Genomic DNA, 20,310 nt, shown 5'->3' on the forward strand with positions numbered 1-20,310 from the left:
AATCGTTCACTGACGCCTATTGTAGCTGCAAATGTGGGTGAGTAGTACACGAAATAACTTCGGGTGCCTTTCCAATTTATGGCATAAATCTGTTGGGGTTTTATAAGCGGCATGTATAGATATCCAATCAATTACACGTCTGTGTGCTGGTCGTTTCAGTTGTTGACAATGAAACCCATGTTATCCCATATAATTACGTTAAATTTCTATCATCGTGAAAGAAACAGATTCTGTAATAAATGTAAGAGGTAAATGTAATATCTGTTATTAGGCATTGCTGGAATAAAACCATGTAAATGTATTTTCTTCTCAATTATATTATATATTATATATTCCTGCTGTCAATCACAGTTCTGTAACAAATTTATTCACCCTATTCTCTTCAGTGCAAGTGGAAAGTGTTCCCATGTTTTGGCACTTGTCCTGATACTGGAAGGCTGGAAGATATCAGGCTATCAAGCCATTCCTTCACAGCCCTCTTCCACTAGCCTGCCTCAGCAGTGGGATAAACCAAGGGGACCAAAGATTGAATCCGAAGCAGTGTCACAGATAATTATTGCCAGGCCTGGAAATCTTAATAGGAAAAGGAGACCTGTGATGGCCACATTCAATGACAACAGGTGATGTTATTATATACTTAAAGTTTTATTTCAGATTCTGAACTTGTTTTATGAAAATGATGTATCATAATGCAAACAATACCTATATGACATTTTTACTCCATGATCATCAGATATTTCCAAGGTAGAAAATACTCATCACAGTTTAGAAAGCAATATCAGATGACTATTGAGCAGTTGTTTGCATAAATATTACAGTTCAGTTAAATAAACAAGGAACAAGAGCACGTACAAAATATTCATTGACATTGCAAGTTTTTAACATACACAAATACAATATTTGTGACTAATACTTTTTGTACTTGCAGGAAAGTTCAAATACAGGAGTCGGACATGTCTCTGGTGCACAGTATGAAGAGATTCCCTATTTCATACCTGACAGATACATGTACCAGCACCAGTCAGACAGTTGACACACCAATAGGTCCTCAGGTTGTTGGATCAACTCTTGGACATCGAGTAATTAATCTTTATCTTGAATTATATATGGCTTAAAATTGGTCAAGAAACAGCACACAAACCAAATTTGATTTACTGAGGAAAACAAACTTAAATGCAATTTTTTACCAACAATTTTGATTTTTTTTACCCTTCCAATGGCATTTTCTACCACCACTCTGTGTGTTGCAATTTTCACTGTTTCTGCCACATCAGACACACACATCTGACCTATACCTGGTGCCAAAGGGGGAATGTTGAGGCGTAATCCAGTGGCCCTTATTTCCTTTTCAATATTAAAGCCCTTGTCTGCCATCAGACCATCTCCCACTTTAAGTTTCCCACACTTAACCATTTCTCTGAGGGACAGATAACCACTTTTTTCAGTTAATTCTTTGTCTGATATCGCCCCAGAAAACAGCATTGATATGAATGTAATTAAACCTCTTGGGTCCACACCAATGAGACCTTTCAGGGTAGTACTTGATTTGTAATCTGAATATGCTTGACTTTGCCTTGTCAGTGAAGAGGGTCTCTGAATTTTTATTTCTGTTCCATCAATGATACCGAAAGTGTTTGGAAAGTCCTGGCGAAATTTTGAAGGCATATGTTGCTGCAAAACATCACGGTGAGGCCAAATTGACACAGAGCCAAACCTGTAATATAAGTAATTTATCCAATTTGAAAACGCAGAACTGCAATCTTGGGGTGATATCAGAAACAACTTTGAGAGATGTTTAAAATCAAAATTCTGTCTAAGTTTAATCAGAACAAGCAAAAGCTGGTCTTCAAGACCCATACACTTCAAACTGCTAACTGTTCTGGTAAATTGAAAAGGTTCATCATCAGCATTGCCAGGGACAACAAATTTAAATATTTTCTGAAACTGTTCGTAGGGAAATCCTGTGTAATATCTTTTTTCTCTATATTTTTACAAAAAGAATACACATCATGCTTAACATTTTTAGCACTAATTTTGGTATTGATCTGCTGGGCACGCATGAGCTCCTCCTTTTCTAGGATCAGTTTGGCCATATCTTCTTTGAGTTGCTTGTTCTCTGCAGCTAGAGCCAGCATATCCAGTGGCAGAGGACCTGTAAAAGCAATTACAGCTGTTTCAAGCAATAATACATTCTACAGAGAAGAAATGATCTGGCTAGTTTAGGGCACCAAACTCATTATTAGGCCTGAAACAGACTTACTTATTATCAATCTGACTTGTTGTAATGTTTAAAAAATGCTTTGCACACAAAAGAATAAGTTAAGAATGAACACATAGCACCCACAACATACTTGTTTAAATTTGAGATTTAAGAAGTAAAACAGCCTTATTACCTCCCTTGTATGAAACTAAGTGTGAATAAACTGGCTTCGTCTCTTTACAGGCACCCTTAATTAGACCAATAGTGGTTCCAAAGATGGAGGACAGGTGCGGAGATGTCACATTTCCAAAAGATGACAACTTACCCGAACTGGATTCAATTGCAACTTTAAAACATCAGTGGAAAGATTTAGAACTTTCAGTTGACGAGTTTCATAATTTAGAAAAAAATACAAGATCTCAAAGCAAGTCTGATTTGTGGTACAAAACGAGGAAAGGGCGAATTACTGCTTCAAACTTTGGTCTGCTTATGACTCGCAAAAAACAAATCAATGACACATTTGTCAGAAATACCTTTGACAAAAAGAAATTTTCCTCCAATCCAACAACTTATGGGAATTCTAATGAGAAAATAGCTAAACAAATGTACATGAAAAACCTCAAAATCATCTTCATGACATTGGCTTTGTTGTAAACCCATCTATTCCATTTATAGGAGCCACCCCTGATGCTATAGTGTGTGACACTTCTGTTTCTGGTATTGTGGAAATTAAGTGTCCTTATGCTGTAAGGGACTTGACCATTAATGAAGCCTCCTGTATGACTGGTTTCTTTTTGAAAAAGAAGGAAAATATTACAACTTGAAGAGAGGTGATAAGCATTGGTACCAGGTACATGGCCAACTACTTGTAACTGGGGCACCATTTTGTGACTTTGTAGCCTACACCAGGCAAGACTTTAACATTGAACGGATATATCCAGATAGGAATACCTTCAATACTCTGCTTGAAACTCTGTCACAAACATATGTCAATCACATCAAACCATACTTTGCAGGGAAACAAACTTCATAAAATATTACCCATGGTGTCACTTTGTTGGACAAGAATATCAGATTCCTGCTGCATGGTTTTAGGCTCTGGATGTTCCATATCCATCTGATTTGGTGAATCAGAAATATCTGTATCATGATTACATCTGAAAAAGAAGATGAAGACCAAATTATCTTATACCTGAACCTCAAATGTGTTACAGCCTTTAAATGGTTACCATCTTTGTCGATTTCCTATAACTTCTTGATTACCTATCAGGACTACTTATGCCTGGATTAACTTTTCCAATATATGTGTTTATTGCTATTACAATTCAGCGATAAATAACTTTTGTCTTCACTTGTTAAGTGCCCACAGTTGACATCATATCACTGTTGTTGTTTCACAAGTAATATTGCCATCTGCTTCCTAGTTTTATTCGTCTCCCAGCGGATGAAGGAGTAAGAATATATTCTGAAACACTGTGCCCGTCAGAGAAATGACAAGTATGAATGGACTAGTTGTATGTGGATATTGGACCATCTGATTCATACATTATCTGTTTATTTGAGAAGTCATCTTTTCTGTATGAAATATTAGCAATCTCTGGATAGGGGACTAATGGCTGTGTCTGGCCATGCCATGTAAAAAAACATCTATAAATATGTAAATTAATGTTGTATTTAAACATATTTTAAAAAACCACTGTCATTGCTGATCTCAGTGGTTACAGCAAATGTACATGTAAATTAATGTTGTATTTAAACATATTTAAAAGAACCACTGTCGTGGCTGATCTCAGTGGTTACAGCAAATGTCCATGTTGATGTATTAATATTCATGATGGATTGTAATGAATACTTTGAATCCTTCAGAGTTATTGTGTATTATCACTCAATATTAATTATGGGCCCTGGGTGAAACACAGTTTTGTCTGGAGCAATTAGATTTTATGTCAATATGCACCTGCTGCAGGTGATATCAGTCCCTTCATCATGCTTATATGAATAGAACTTGAGTATGATTGTGATCTTGTGATGCATGTGATACTTCTGTCTTTTCGTAACTACAAAGGATCTAAATGTGTGACATTACCTTTACTAACTTTCAGTGATACTCTCAGAATAAACAAGGATTTGTTTGATTTTTATATTTCAATGGTTTGTCGTGTTTTGTGAGCAGTAAGTATAAAGGCAACAATGTTTTACCTGTGTGTTTCAAGAAGAACTTTCCTTTTTACGTCCCCCATAAATGGCAAGCGTGGTTTGGGTCGTGGTCTTACTGTCTTTGGATTTTCATTTTGTTCATGAGGTAGTGCAGACGCAGGGTCCGGAAATGTCTTGGAGGGTTTTCCATCAACAAAGTGCTGTAAATAAGCTCGCATTTATTAGTCGATAGAAACGACGAAAAACAACATGGATGTATCTGAAATCGTATGCTCAAACACAGACATCGTCTGTCCTTGACATACCACGCGGTGAAACATTAGTAACTAAATCAATGAAAATCGGTGTAAACTGGTTATATAACAACTAAAAAGCACTGAAAGTCTACCAAGTGAAAGATTTCTAAATTTACATTAACTTCAACATTGGTTAAGGTGTTATTCAATTTTAGTTTCCATACCTTTGTACATACGAAGAAATGTTTTCCTCGGCTGTGGTCACGAAGTATGTCCATGTTCAGTTGATACTTGGGGCGACCACACAAACGTATCCATCGTTGACATTTGTCAAAATTTCTGGCAGGCTTGGGAAATGGAATAAAGGTGATACCACCAGCAAGTCGTTCCGGGTACCGCGTGTCCGAGTTGCAGGTACCCCAGCTACACCTTTTCACCATGATCAAAAAGTTGACTGTAAACGTCGATTTATTTTTGAATAGTCCGCCAGACCGCTGATGTCGGACAAAATGGTGGTCAGCTGTCAGCTGACGGCAACGCGATGCGGATTGAATAATTTGACGTTTCTCATTGGTCATGTCATTTGTTTGATTGACAGGTGGCGATACGTTAATTGAAGTGGAGGGCAATATTCTCGATTTAGATGTAAAACATCCACAATAATTCTTCATTATGCTGCTATGATCTCATATTGCTGCTACGTTGACAATATCCATTGTAATTTAATCAATGCCCAAAGCTCAGCAATGCATTCATTATTTTAATTAATAAATGTTTCTCCATCACGTAATATAGGCTACTTCTCCAGCTAAAAAATTCACATCTTGAGTGGGAAATATAGTATCGTTATTGATATTGCTTTAATGACATTTCTTGGTAATTATGATAATTACAGAGTTACGGCTCACTTTCAGTTGAGCTGGAATATACAACATTTGTATGAATTAAGTTCACATTTAAAAGAAATAGCACTCGTCTACCACATTTGCTCTCTTACATAACATACATAAACATAATGCCTAATATATTCTCCGGTCTATTTGGCGGTCTCTAACCTCTGTCAGTTTATGAAATATTGGCCTTAATTTAACAAGATACATATTTTCGTATAATGATAACGACGGTTCCAACGCGAATACATATTGGAACATTGTGCAGTCAAATGAATTTTAGACCTTGTACGGGAGATGAATGCAAATATGTTATCAGTCTGTTTTAAAAAATAACTACACTTCTGAAAAAACTGTTTCCGTTAACAACCAGCAGCAATGATACATTCAGTGTACACACACACACACACACACACACACACACACACACACACACACACCTTCTTCATGTTCCATTCCTGCTTGAAAAGGGTACAAGAATCTGTATCGAAACGTCGCACTCACGAATAAAATAAGTTGTTATCCGTAAAGTTTGTTCTATATTATGATTATATAGAAAAGATGGATTGATAGCAACGTCTTATATTTCCTGAGTACTACGTATCCTTGTACCGTTGTCAAGCAGTAATGTAACATTATGATGTTGATTTAGAGACTTGACGTGCACATTCCGACATAATGCATATTACTTTACTGGATGCTTTTACTCTTTCTCAGTTGACTCTGATATCTATTTGCAAACCGATATGTTGAAAGAAATGACATTTTGTGTGTATTTAAAACAAGTACATGTGGTTTTGATGTGCATCTACCCGCTGCCTACAATAGAATGTTTGAATGTATAGATGTCGGTTGACATCAGTCAGTACAGACAGGCAGTGGGGACATCTGCAGTCGGGCTACACTCATATGCAGCTTGTAAACTAAATATTTTCACTTTTCTATCACGACATCTTTGCGTTTTCAGCAAATCTGTTAGTATTATCGCATCTCTTCTAAAACTCTGTTATGGAGACGTACATCCTAACCCTGGCCCAGTACTAAATACTTTAAAGATAGTCCACCTAAATGTTTGCAGTCTCAAAGACATCTTGGATGTTATAGAAGTTGAATATAATTCTTTTGATATCATTTGCATAACTGAAACGTGGTTGCATAAAGACATTCCGAACGATGATATTCTTATACCGGGATTTCAACCTCCATTCCGCAAGATCGAGGGAGTCGCGGGGGCGGTGTGGCTATATATGTTAAAGACAATTTGTATGCGTAGCATATGCACCAGCTAGACATTGCTGGACTTGAAGCTGTATGGGTTCGTGTTAAATGTAAACATCGTACCTACCTCATTATTACCTCCTACAGAGCTGACCGGAGCATTGCGTACCGGAAACTAATTGATCAGTCAATTGGAAACGCTGTCGATGTTAACTTATTTACCGTTATTACTGGATACTTTAATGAAGATATTTTAAATGAAAGCAATCGTTAATTTCAATCATTGGAATCCTTACACGGACTAACCCAAATTATTGACAAACCAACTCGAATCACCCCGCAATCCAGTACTTTAATTGATCTCATATTTATATCCTCTATGCAAATTGTGCAGGATCGAGGGGTGTTAGACCCTATTTGCAGTGACCATTGTCCGATATATGTTGATATCAAATCTGTTAGACCCAGGTGTGATACATTTAAACGTAAAATATATGATTATCAACATATGGACGTTAATGGTATGATTTCTGACATCAATAATCTTGACATTAATGACTTATTCTTAAACAACCATGTGGATGACATACCAAATAAATTAACGACTATAATAAGGAATACTTGTGACAAGAAGATCCCAAATAAAATTGTTACTATTCAACCATCGGATCCACTTTGGATGAATAACGAAATTAGATCGCTAATACGTAGGCGCAATAGACATCATCAGCTCGCTAAGAGGAAAAATTCTGTTACCCGCTGGGCTCGATTCAGACAAAGTAGAAATAGAGTAATCTCGGCTATCCGAAAAGTGAAAAGAGCGTATGCAAATAAACTAGATGAAACGATAAATCGATCCACTATGGACAAATGTTGTTGGAAATTAGTCAATAATTACGTGAAGAGAAATAAAAACAACTCTAATTTTCCCCCCTTGATTTTGAATGATGTCGTAAGCGATGATTTACAAGGTATAACTGATTCTCTAAATGATTATTTCCCTCGGCAATCGCGAGTAGAAAATCCGGATTCAACACCCCCCAATATCAATATAAAGACAATCAATAGTCTATAAGAAATTAATCTTATTAACAGTGAAGTATATGATATCTTAATGAGTGTTAATACTGCGAAAGCAACCGGCCCCGACGGCATTGGAAATATAATTCTTAAATTAATCGATGTCAGTATTTCACCCCTTTTAAAGGGACTTTTTAACCTATCACTTCAACAACGCGTATTCCCGACAGTTTGGAAAGAAGCAAGCGTTATACCGATTCACAAAAAGGGAAGTGTAAATGATTGTACAAATTACAGACCAGTAGCCTTAACTAGTTGTGTATCTAAAATATTTGAGCGATGTCTATTCAAACATGTTTTCAACTATCTCAGAGGCAATAACATCTTATCCAATTTACAGTCAGGTTTCATCCCAGGGGACTCTTGCGTGAATCAGTTGACATATTTGTATAATATCATAGCCAAGGCAATGGACGAAGGTAAGGAAATACGTGCAGTATTTTGCGATATCAGCAAAGCTTTTGATCGAGTATGGCACAAAAGTCTCGTGCATAAGTTAAAATCTTGTGGAATCGATGGTTCACTATTACAATGGTTTAAAAGTATTTAGAATATCGATCCCAGCGTGTAGTCATAAATGGTTATAGTTCTAATATTAAACCGGTAAAAGCTGGCGTCCCGCAGGGTTCTGTTCTAGGACCACTTCTGTTTTTGGTCTACATAAATGATATTGTTGAAGGCATTGACAGTAATATACGATTATTTGCCGATGATACTTCCATCTATGCAATAATAGATGACCCTTACGTAGCGGCGTTTAGTCTGAATAATGATCTACTAAAAATAGCAAACTGGGCAAAAACCTGGAAAATCGATTTCAACCCGTCTAAAACTAAAACAGTCTTATTCAGTAGGAAATCAAATTCAAATCCTCATCCAAGCTTGTTTTTCAACGACGTTCGAATTGAAGAAACTACGAGCCATAAACATTTAGGTATAACTCTTCAAAACGATTGTACATGGGATATACATATAAACGATATCGTTAAGAGAGTCAGCCCCATGATGAATTGCTTAAGAAGTCTTAAATATCGACTAACGAGAAACACCTTTAAACGTATGTATACGTCGTTTATACTTCCGATCTTGAAAACTGTAGCCATATTTATGACAATTGTACCAAAACTCAAGCAACAATCTTGGAAAACATGCACTTAGACGCGTTACGTACGATATGTGGAGCTGTTCGCGGCACCAGTCACGATCAAATCTACGCTGAAACATCCTCTGTTTCTCTTTGCGAAAGAAGAATAGCTAAACTAATCACATTTTTCAAATGTATCATAACAGATTACCCCACTATCTAAACGAACTCGTCCCTCCCTTCGTCTCTCAAGTCAGTAACTATCCGTTACGTAACGCATTGCATTTGCAAACTATTGCCTGCTCTATATGACAATTCATTTCTACCGGACGCTGTAAGTTTATGGAATGCTTTACCGCAAAATATAAAATCTCTTACAGACATCAACGATTTTTAATCTACCTTAAGTCCCAGAGCTAAAGACATTCATTTCGATCCAAATATAGGTTCAAGAGTTTGTCAAATCCTCCACTGTCGCTTAAGGTTAGGATGTAGCGATCTCAACGCTGACAAACACAACATACATATATCAGAGAGAGCAGATTATTTGTGTGGCCACCCTACTGAAGATGCACGTCATTATTTCTTTGTATGTCCCAGATTTGATGCTGTAAGAGTAAATACATTTTATTATACCAATGGCTTTTCATTAGAAACAATCTCATACGGAACGTCTTCCATGGACTCACATATTCAATCACATATCTTAAAATCAGTCCATCTATTTATAATTGAAACAAGGCGCTTTAACTGAGCAAGTCATATACTAAAACCCATAATTCTCAAAGCTATACTACTATGGATCCCGACTGCAGATGCCATAAATGTATACAACCATCATGATTTTAATTTTCCGACTACATGTCATACCATCTACTTTCATTTTAGATATCATCATTTCTTGTCATGATACTGTTTCATATATCTATGTATACTGGAGCGGTCTTCATATAAGTTCTTTTGAGCTTGTTGACCAATCCAGTTCATGGAAATTCTGTCGTTGCTTTTTAATGAAATAAATATGTTTAAACCACAATGCGTATTTCGCACATGAGTGTAAGATAAGGTGGAGGGGATGTACACTAAATGCCAAAAGAAACGTTACCCTCCTACCTTTATGGATTACTTCAAAACTATCAAAGATATGTTAGAAGATATTAGTTTACGAGCAAGCCTAATAGCACAGCTTTATGCAAATCACGAAGGAAAATTCTCAAATGCATTCATATTTAGGTGAAATGCATCTTTTTCAGAAGAATTAAATTGTCCTATTTTCGTCCATGCCGAAAGAAAAAACAAATTACAGTGATTTAGATGTCCAGAAGAAAAGTTGAAATAAAATTCTGCTTTGGTACAAAGATAAACCATTTAAAGTCACTATTTTTTAACTATTAAAACAAGAAACAACTGTTGTAGGGTGTGTAAAATTGTAAAATAATCATTCCTATGATTTCAGTCTTTTATAACATTTTCTGCAGACTTGCATTAGTGAAAACAAGTAAAACGTGTCTTTGACATTGTGAAATAATGTTTAGGAACATCTAATATTATCTTTGTTAACATGTTTGCTTGCAAAGTAACATTTTTCCATTTTCTGTGTGCACATAGCAATATCAATCGCCAAAACACAGCAATATTCAAGCAGTATTTGCATCCATTTCACATGTAGAATGATTGTATAGGGTATAGAGAGGGACTAGAATGCATGATATGATACACAAGTACGATAAATATGCCACGATTAACAGCTGAAGAAAGAAAAAGAACCATTGGGATGGTGCAGATGGGGTCGACATACAATGCTGTTGCCAACGCCCTCGGATGCCACCGTATCACGGTTATAAGACTTATTCAGGGCTTCAGACAGACTGGGATCACCGTAGACAGACCAAGAAGTGCACGTCCACGCATCACAACGCCAGCTGATAGGTACCTCCGTCATTAAGGAAGGAGGGTAACGTTTCTTTTGGCGTTTAGTGTATGTATAGTTAATGTCACAAAGAAAACAACATGATTAACATAAATGGCTAGGTGGTTAGCTGATAAAGCCAGTGAGTTAACAAAAGAAAGTTAATGGGAGTCAGAGATGTACAAATCAAAGGGGTAGTTTATGAAGGAGGGATGTTTCTACAGTTGACTGGGCTTGGTAGAGGAGTGCATCATAAGCGGGTGGAATGAGATTTCTTTGATCTCATTTGATGTAGGGCTTTTGGCATTTGATGTGAATGGCTTCGGTGAGTTTGCGTTTGATTGTTCGCAAGAAGGGTGATGTCATTCCAGTTTATTTGGTGAGTCGGGTTTGATTTGATGTTATCAGCGATGGCTGATTTGTTGTTGGAATTGGGAACGGAAGACTGATGGGTTTGTGTGAAGAGCAAACGTTTGAACTGAAGTTGTCAATATTGTACTTCCCAACTTCTAAGATGCCACTCAAAGAATGTTTATGATTAACTGTCAAACGTCATGTCATGTCATGTCATGTCATGACGTTTGACAGTTAATCATAAACATTCTTTGAGTCATGTCATGTCATGTCATGTCATGTCATGTCATGTCATGTCATGTCATGTCATGTCATGTCATGTCATGTCATGTCATGTCATGCCATGCCATGCCATGCCATGCCATGCCATGTCAATCTCAGTTGCCGGGATCGGGTGGTCAGGCTCGCTGACGTGGTTGACACATGTCATCGGTTCCCACTTGCGGAGATCGATGCTCATGCTGTTGATCAGTGGGTTGTCTGGTCCAGACTCGATTACTTACAGACCGCAGTCATATAGCTGGAATATTGCTGAGTGCGGCGTAAAACTAAACCCACTCACTCAATCTCCGTTGAGCGAAGGTGAACTTATCCTGCCTGAGTGGTAGCACATGCAAGGTCAATTCATTAGTTCACACCGGAAACTGTGACATTTACGATACATACAGACTATACAAGTCTCATTCTTAACACACGTCTAATTGCCCAGACACGCAGACATCGTCGCAATTTGTGCAAGAGGACTTGAATAGAAAGCCTACGTCTTCCTGCTGACCAAATTTAATGACCAAATCCGACTGACTCACATACAAGATAATAAGACAACAAACCGATGAGAATAACAAACGGAGACGCTGTCTCCGACCAAACGTTTACGCCATTGAACATGAAGTATTATTTGATTGCTTCGTTATATCTTCAGAGATGCTATATATTGATTTGGTTTGTTGAAATAGCCCTATGGTTATCATTTGGTAATAGGAGTGCAGCATTATTGTAAATACCATCGTTGAGCGTGATTTCGATCAAACGTTTGATCAGATTTTATCGTCACTATATATATCTTCAGCCCGGGATTGTCATGGCGCGGACTTATATTCAGTATTATGATATAATATTCAGAATATTGTAAATAACGGTTATGAACTGACGGCCTGATGTCAGCTGACATGTATAATATGAACGATAATAATATGTACACTTACAGGGTGTGTTGCAGAGCTTGTGTCATCATACTCCAGTGATATTATTTACATGGAGCAGAAAGTGCCAGAAAGGGATGTTGGGTCTTCCATTGATCAATTGTCGTTGAAATAATTGTCTTGAAAGTGGCAAAACTTAGCATTGTAACATCTGAATGTGTTTGATAGACTGAACATTAAGAATAGATTCTGAGGTCAGTAGAATGAATTGACCACCCTGAACTTATATGTTTTACTCAAGTCATCAATGATTAGGTGTCAACTCAACTTGAGATGTATTCGCAGGAGAAGGTTCTGACCTCTGAACACATTTTGATTACACTAGGAATAGTTTAGGGCGATTCATTTAGTCCTTTGCGGTTCTGTTAGTCACTCAATCCTATAAATGTTGTGGTTAACAAAGAGGAAGGTTATCACCCGAAACCTCCTCAGCATAGGTCCCAACACCTTTTATTCACCTCCTTTGCATGGATGACCTTGAAGTTATTGCCGATGGAAAACCAGAATGTCCTTGTCAGGTTTTTCTCCAATGAAGCTGGTAAGTCCTTTGGCCTCGACAAATGCAGCATTCTTCATCTGGCATGGTAGAGGGGGGAGGATCAGTCAGTTTACTTAGGGAAGGGGGTATTGCATATGTTTATGACGTGTGGCACAGGTGTCCAGGATCCGCTCACCTTATTTCGAGTACCTGGTACCATCACTATTTGATAGAAATTCATAAACAAAATACTCATGATATTTCAAAATACTGCAGAGATTTCCTATGGATGTGAAAAGGGTGTTGTAGCTTCTATTTTATTACCGTCTTTGACATTTGATTTGACTCAATCCATCAATGGTACGAAACAAAATATGCTAGGTGACATTGATAAAGGGTCAAATGATATATAGCACATGTAAAGAAAGGTTTCTCAGAAATAATAGAACAAAGAGTGTCATTGTAATGTTTAATGTGCTGACAAACGTGACACATCGTGACATACAGACAATAAGTTCAAACAGCACTAGCAAACATCAGTTGTATAGACCAACCCCCCGAAATGAAAATGACAAACATGAAGCACTCGGTCATTCAATATCTTGTGTACCCTCCTCGCGCGTCCAAGACACATTTGCACCTTGTTTTCATGCTCCTTATCGAAAGCATGCTCATAAAGAAAGCTTGCGGAATCGCATTCCATTCCTCTACTAGAGCTCTGCGGAGTCCTGGGAGATCCACTGGTGCTGGGTGACGTGTGTACACACGTCGGCCGAGTTCATCCCAGGCATGCTCAATTGGGTTGAGGTCTGGCGAGCATGCTGGCCACAATGCTGCTTTAGTAATCCGTGACAATCCTAGCCCTATGAGGCCTAGTGTTGTCGTCTTGCAGTAAAGAGGGTCGACCATAAAAGCCATGCATAGCTTGCAAGAATGGTACTGCTATAGGAGACGGAATCTCGTCCCGATAACGCTGTCCGGTGAGATTACTGTCAACCACGTGCAGTTGAGTACGTGCAGTAGGAGTTATCCCTGCCCGAACCATTGATAGAGCAACTTGCACGTGAACATCATTGACATTAAGTGGCAGATGGATTTCCATATTGACAATTTGAATAAAAATGTGTCATTTGTAACAGAATGTGTCGGACGTTAAATAACGTAATAATGACATTCCGTTGTATCCATTTGAAACAAAAACGAAGATTTTACAACTATTTAAGAAATGGTGTTACCAATAGCTTGACCCTTCATTAATGACGCAGAATATATGTGCGTCACGGAAAATGACAATTATACAATTCTCTGGAATACGTCTGTATACAGCCTCAGATTTACCCAAGCCAACAAACCTGACTTTGTCCCTGTTTTATAACCCGTGAATTTCCGGGTTAGAATGAACCTTCAGTAACCCATGCTTGTCGTAAGAGGCAACTAACAGGATCCGGTGATCAGGCTCACTGACTTGGTTGACACATGTCATCGGTTGCCAAATGCGCAGATCGATGCTCATGCTGTTGATCACTGGATTGTGTGGTCCAGACTCGATTATTTACAGACCACCGCCATGTAACTGGAATACTGCTGAGTGCGGCGAAAACTAAACTCACTCACTCACTCACTCACCCTGTTATAAAAGTGATGAAATTGTTTAGATGATTGAATTGTCGGGCCCTTTTGACTCTAACTTGATTTGGGGCGGTGGGGTAGCCTAGTGGTTAAAGCGTTGGCTCGTCACGCCGAAGACCCGGGTTAGAATCCCCACATGGGTACAATGTGTGAAGCCCATTTCTGGTGTTCCCCGCCGTGATGTTTCTGGAATATTGCTAAAAGCGGCGTAAAACCAAACTCAGTCAGTCAGTCAGTCAGAAGGCTGCAGTTCAGGATGGTAATGTTCCTGATGGGGCTGATTATTCAGCGGTTCCTCGGAGTAGTCCCATGCGCTGTCTAGGCAGATCCAAAATTAATCTCCTAAAGGCAAAGTCGGATTCACGGTCTACTATATCGTAAGCATGAATGACTGTCAAATATTGATGATTATAGGTGTTCGCAAAATCATGTCCGTCATATCCACACAAATTAAAATAGGCAAATAGTTTTTGGCAAACTTCCTCCACATGTCTATCATTACTGGCACCTTATGCGCCGATTTTGTAAATACCCCACCTGTCCTTCATGAAATGTTGTAACCTTCATCGTAAAACAAGGATCTTTGAAATCTTTGTGAAAGAGCATGCTCGGTTATACCTAGAGGTACACTAAGGGTTGGAGCTTTGGTAATATTGCGTGGCAATATTTGATGAAAGTAGCCTATTCTTGATTATTATGACGTACCAGATTATATATTATATGTCAGTCTTCAGGTGAAATGACCACATGACACCTTCTTAAAAGGAACACCCTTTTAGTGGTACACACATTCTCTTCAAGGGTCAAATTATTATTCATTTAACCAGACAGACCAGCAAGAATATATTCATTCGTGAAGGCAATGATTTTTCTACATTTCAGCTTCCTTTTCTTACACAACCATTACTCTGCACAATATACCTGCCATTTTACATCTGACGCAATGAAACGTCGAAATGCACACTGAAGAGTTATTAAACTCCTCTGAAAACCATTGAACAAAGAAAGTGAAGCGAGTTTCGTTACCCTTATATATACTTTAATGATGAACCATTTATGTAAGTGACCTTGCTAAAGTGTGAAGGTAGTTTCTGAAAATAACCCAGTTAGATGATACGGCGAGAGGGAGAAAACCACGTCTTCAGAACGGTGATAACTTGTAACAGATAATGTGCCTACTGAGGTTCTATAGTTCAAAGTTAGCTTGGAACAAATATCGATATGTTTGGGATCAAGGATATTCAAATTGTTAGAAAGAAACGACATTTGCTGCACATCTCTATGGACAAGAAGAAACATATTTTTTTTCATAATTCATCAGTTAGGCGCCAGCGTACATCCCCCTTTATCCGTTTTGACGATAAGCGTTTTGGGGATGTAACATGAATCAATACTATCTATTTCTGTGCAGCGTCAAATGGCTAACACACTAAAGCTGAGGTTCTCCTATGGCCGAAGATCCCCAGTGTGAGAATATCTATATTATTCCATCACATATATCTACATGAAGGTCCTCTTTAGCATGAGCTGACATCGCAGAGTACGAGATGTCCAACGGATTTTTTTCCTATCAATAGTTTATGAGAAAGGGATTAATTTCCAGATGCGATCGGCTAGGGAATGTAGATTCCAGCTTGGAAGAGATGTTAGTGATGTGCCGTCATGATATCTTTGATAACGAGCGCCGGGGGAGTCGACAGCCTGCTCGTTACATGTCTTCACAATAGTAATGGAACATTCTACAACCACCGCGTGGAGGTTATCTTGGCGCAGTTGAGATTCCGTTGGCTGTTTGTCAGTTCGCTTAGCTGTATATCTGATTTTGGTTTGAATAGACCTGCCGTTGTTAATAACATACAGAGCTTTCTTAAAGATTGGTCTAGATGTTGTTTTGTTGTAAGTGGAAACTACAACAGGGAAACCAGTAATTCAGAGCGAATGTGCATTAAGTTTTCATCTTCATTGACATACGTTATTTCGAATTACGTAACCGGGGATGGTATTTCTTAATATATATGAAACCATTCAGAGAAAATGTGTGTTCGTGTGGGGAAATCTAATCAGCTGAGAAGTCAAAATCGAAGCCAGACAAAAACGGAAAAGCAAAGTATCTTCTTCAAAGGCTTTGTTTGCAACCCTAGGTCACTCAGGGCGCATCTCGCTGCCCGATACACTGGGATCGTATTTTTTCACTATACACTGAGTGTAATTAACGTAGATTAATTTTTGAGCGATGCAAACTTTTTACATATGGTATTTTCACGTTAGATAAACGCAAAATTATATTTGTTAGTGAGAAAAATTAAAAATACAGATACCATGTAACAAACTAGAAAGACAATACAAAGGAACTAAAATAATCTGAAGAGGAAAACTTTATTGGAAATATGCCAAGAGAGTTGCCTTACATTCAAAGGGAAAGGGTTGGCTCAAGATATGACCAAATAAGGCGTGATTGTGATTGTATTAATAAAATTCACAAATCATTGGAATTTCAAAGAATGCAACGGATATTTGGGGATATTATAATTAAAAGCAAACAGCCCTCCAACATTTAATTTTTTTGTATTGTACACGTTTCATTTCAAGAGGTCGTTAGTTGAGATGGTTAATAGGAATACAAGAAAGGAATTCAATATTTAGAGATATTTGTATAGTGTGTGATGTTAAAGGCCTCATTAACCTTAAAAGATTCACCACACATCGAAAGGAATTCAACGTTTAGAGTTACTGGTATTGGATTATATTTGTAATTCAAAAGCAAAATGGGATACCCACCATATGTATTAATGTATAATCTTGTCATCCCACCGTTCTAATCTACAAGACCAGAATATGATTAGTTTGCATGTTCCAAGCTTAAGATTTTAAAATGGTGCGAAAAAGATAATTTGTATGTGCAAACGAGAAGTTTCAGATAAAATACAGTCATCATAGATACACTCAAGTATGCCAACATTAGTTGTTTTGTTTTACGTTAGGTTCTGGCTTGTTGAAACAAGAACAGGGATAATAACCACTAGTTTCGCCCACAAGATTCAGACTGAATAAAATACCGATCAAAATACTTTATTTGCGTACCTTTTTCAATATTTGACCCGTGAAGATCCGGGTTAGAATTGCTCTTTATCTATCTTATGGTTCTTATGGTTCTGAGTTGACAGTAAGGAACCGATAACCCTTGCAGAAATAACAAATTTCCGATCTAACCATCCCCAAATTAACCAAGTATTACGACTGTCAACAGCCAAGTGGTTCGGTCAAGTTAAGTCATATTTGGCGGTCGCGCCTTTTGGAACCAGAACTGGTTCTTGAATATACACTTGCCACCGGACATCTGGTACCGGAAGTAAGATGTGCCCCGTCTCGCATATCACAAGTTGTTGCGCGCAAAGGGAGCCGGGAACCAGCTTAGTACCGGAAGTAGAGCCTCGTGAGACTTACAGGCCCTATTGGGCAAACATGTAAGGTGCAGGTCAGGACGTAGACGGAAGGCCTCAAATCATCGTCGTCTTGCACGTATTCGGGAACTGCAGCTCTCTAATGTTGTCTCGAAGCGCATCTAACAACGTTTACGGGCAGTTGATAACTGAAAAAAGCCAGCTCTTCACAGAGAAACTCTATTAGGCGTTGGGCCGGGGTTTGGAATGTAAACCTTTAAGGGAGGTCACTTTAGATCAGGCTCACAACCACAACTTACCATTGAAACGCACTGTCATGAAATCACAAATACAGTACTCATACAAATACTTAGCAACAACATCATGAGATTCTCGAAGTTCAAATGGCGATAATGACGACATGTTTTACGCCATATTACCGTTGTTCGGGGACATTCCTGGATTCACATTCCACTGATTAACCGGAGATCAAATATATCGACATTGCATACAACTGACTAAAATGAACTCGGAACCATGTACAATTAAGTTCTAAGCTATGGGGTCACAGACAGGGAAAAGTGTTCAGATATAAAATCATTACCTTAATACTTATCATAGTTATGTCTTAAATTCTGTAAATTTTGTAATCATGAAAATAGCTAGTATATGAATTAATATGTATGTTCTCCAGGCAAGCTTTTGTAAAGTAGAGCGTTATTATCTGGAGATCTGACAGCGCTAAATTGAATTTGGAAACAAACGGCCAGCGTTATCTGAACATGTCTGATAATTTCCATACATATATTTCAAACTTTCCGGAACTTTATAAATTGATGGCGGACCACGAAGGGCCTTCGTGCGATACAGCCGTTTTATCTCTCTGGAATTCGTAAAATTTGAAATACAATCGATTTCAATCGTGTTTTCAGCCCAAATTGAATTGCATAGTTGTTCAACACATGGTACTTTTGAATAACTACAACTCGACATTTCTAACACCTTCAACTGAACTTTTCTATAAATATATTACCTTCCGCGGTAATGCGGTGATGCAGTGATGTGGTCGTCAAATCAGCCATTTCTATCAGAGGTGGGTATTGAGTTAGCGAGTGAGTGAGTGAGTGAGTGACAGTCAGTCATCTGATAATCAATGAGAAAAAGATATTCATCAACTTCATCTTGCTAAACATTCTTTAATCATTATTCTAGCACGACATGGTGTGATACTCGATTCTGATTGGCTGAGAGTGCATCAAAACCGTACTTAAATGGCAGTTTAAGACCGCTAATGAAAGTGACCGATTCAACGCGTATGAATACAACGAACTCGTTGACCCAATTGTTTGTAAACAAACATGTCGAACATCGGCAATTTCTACCTCGGCAGCATCTTTGGTATTTTTGAAGTAAAAAGCGAATGGTTTGAAGAAGAATTTCTTGACCCTAAGAAACTACGAAGCTGGAAAATCCGTCAGCAGCGCAAAAGCGGCAGTATATTCAAACCGGGTCTAGATCTAGCGGGCATGACGTCGACAACACACGTCGGCCCATACGTCCTAACCTGACCGCTTCCGTCCCGGCCGTAATGCCCAGTCCTTCCACTTCCACTGTCCATGTATCCCACATAAAACGTGGCATGTCAGGTCGTTTCCAAATTGGGAATAGTTGGGTGGTTATCAACAATTATTTCCGTGAATAAAGTTAGCGGCGACTAAACTTAGCGAGTTCACGGCTTGAATTGGGGCGAGTCGATTGTCTTACAGTAGGGGAGATCAATAATTCGCTTTAGAAAAATCAAATAATTGTACTTGCTTACAGTATAAACTGTATTTGTTTTTATTTGTGTATGTTACTTCTTACAAATACAGGGGCGGTGGGGTAGCCTAGTGGTTAAAGCGTTGGCTCGTCGTTAAAGCGTTGGCTCGTCACGCCGAAGACCCGGGTTCGATTCCCCACATGGGCACAATGTGTTAAGCTCATTTCTGGTGTCCCCCGCCGTGATATTGCTGGAATATTGCTAAAAGCGGCGTAAAACTAAACTCAGTCAGTCAGTCTTACAAATACAAGTATACTGGTTCCTGAAATAAAGCATTAACGTTGTTGAAAATGTCTTATTTTGTTAATTACACAACCTGTCCCTCAACGGGACGATTCCAAGCGATTTCAAGGAAAAAGGCCCCTTCACGCCTTGTGTTCTTGCGCGCCAAACAGTTCGGTTTTAGAACGCTTATCAGTCGTGCTAGAATGAAGATAAAGCTACTCTGTTTTCAATTTTGCGGTCCTTGATCGTTGATTTAAGAACGCTAAAGGTTTAATTTAAAACCTCAAGCTAACGCGTTCGGTTTTTAAATTACATTTAGCGGTCTTAAATCAACGATAAAGGACCGCATAATTGAAAACCGAGTAGCTTTATCTTCTCAATGTTAGATAGTTCTGAAAATATTTGATAAATAATAATGAGGAGGTTGCATTTTAAGGCATGACATTTAG

General features: G+C 38.3%; 1 protein-coding gene across 1 annotated transcript; it reads left to right on the forward strand.

Moving 5' to 3' along the window:
* Positions 1-281: 281 nt before the first annotated feature.
* LOC124256483 lies at positions 282-2,854 on the forward strand. The gene is made up of 3 exons (XM_046690471.1): positions 282-620; positions 929-1,079; positions 2,444-2,854. The coding sequence occupies exons 1-3, from the start codon at positions 598-600 to the stop codon at positions 2,852-2,854; spliced, it is 585 nt and encodes a 194-aa protein (XP_046546427.1). The 5' UTR covers positions 282-597.
* Positions 2,855-20,310: the final 17,456 nt, after the last annotated feature.

Source organism: Haliotis rubra, unplaced genomic scaffold (assembly GCF_003918875.1).
Source record: "Haliotis rubra isolate DU_JTF1 unplaced genomic scaffold, ASM391887v1 Scf63, whole genome shotgun sequence".
Taxonomy (NCBI): domain Eukaryota; kingdom Metazoa; phylum Mollusca; class Gastropoda; order Lepetellida; family Haliotidae; genus Haliotis; species Haliotis rubra.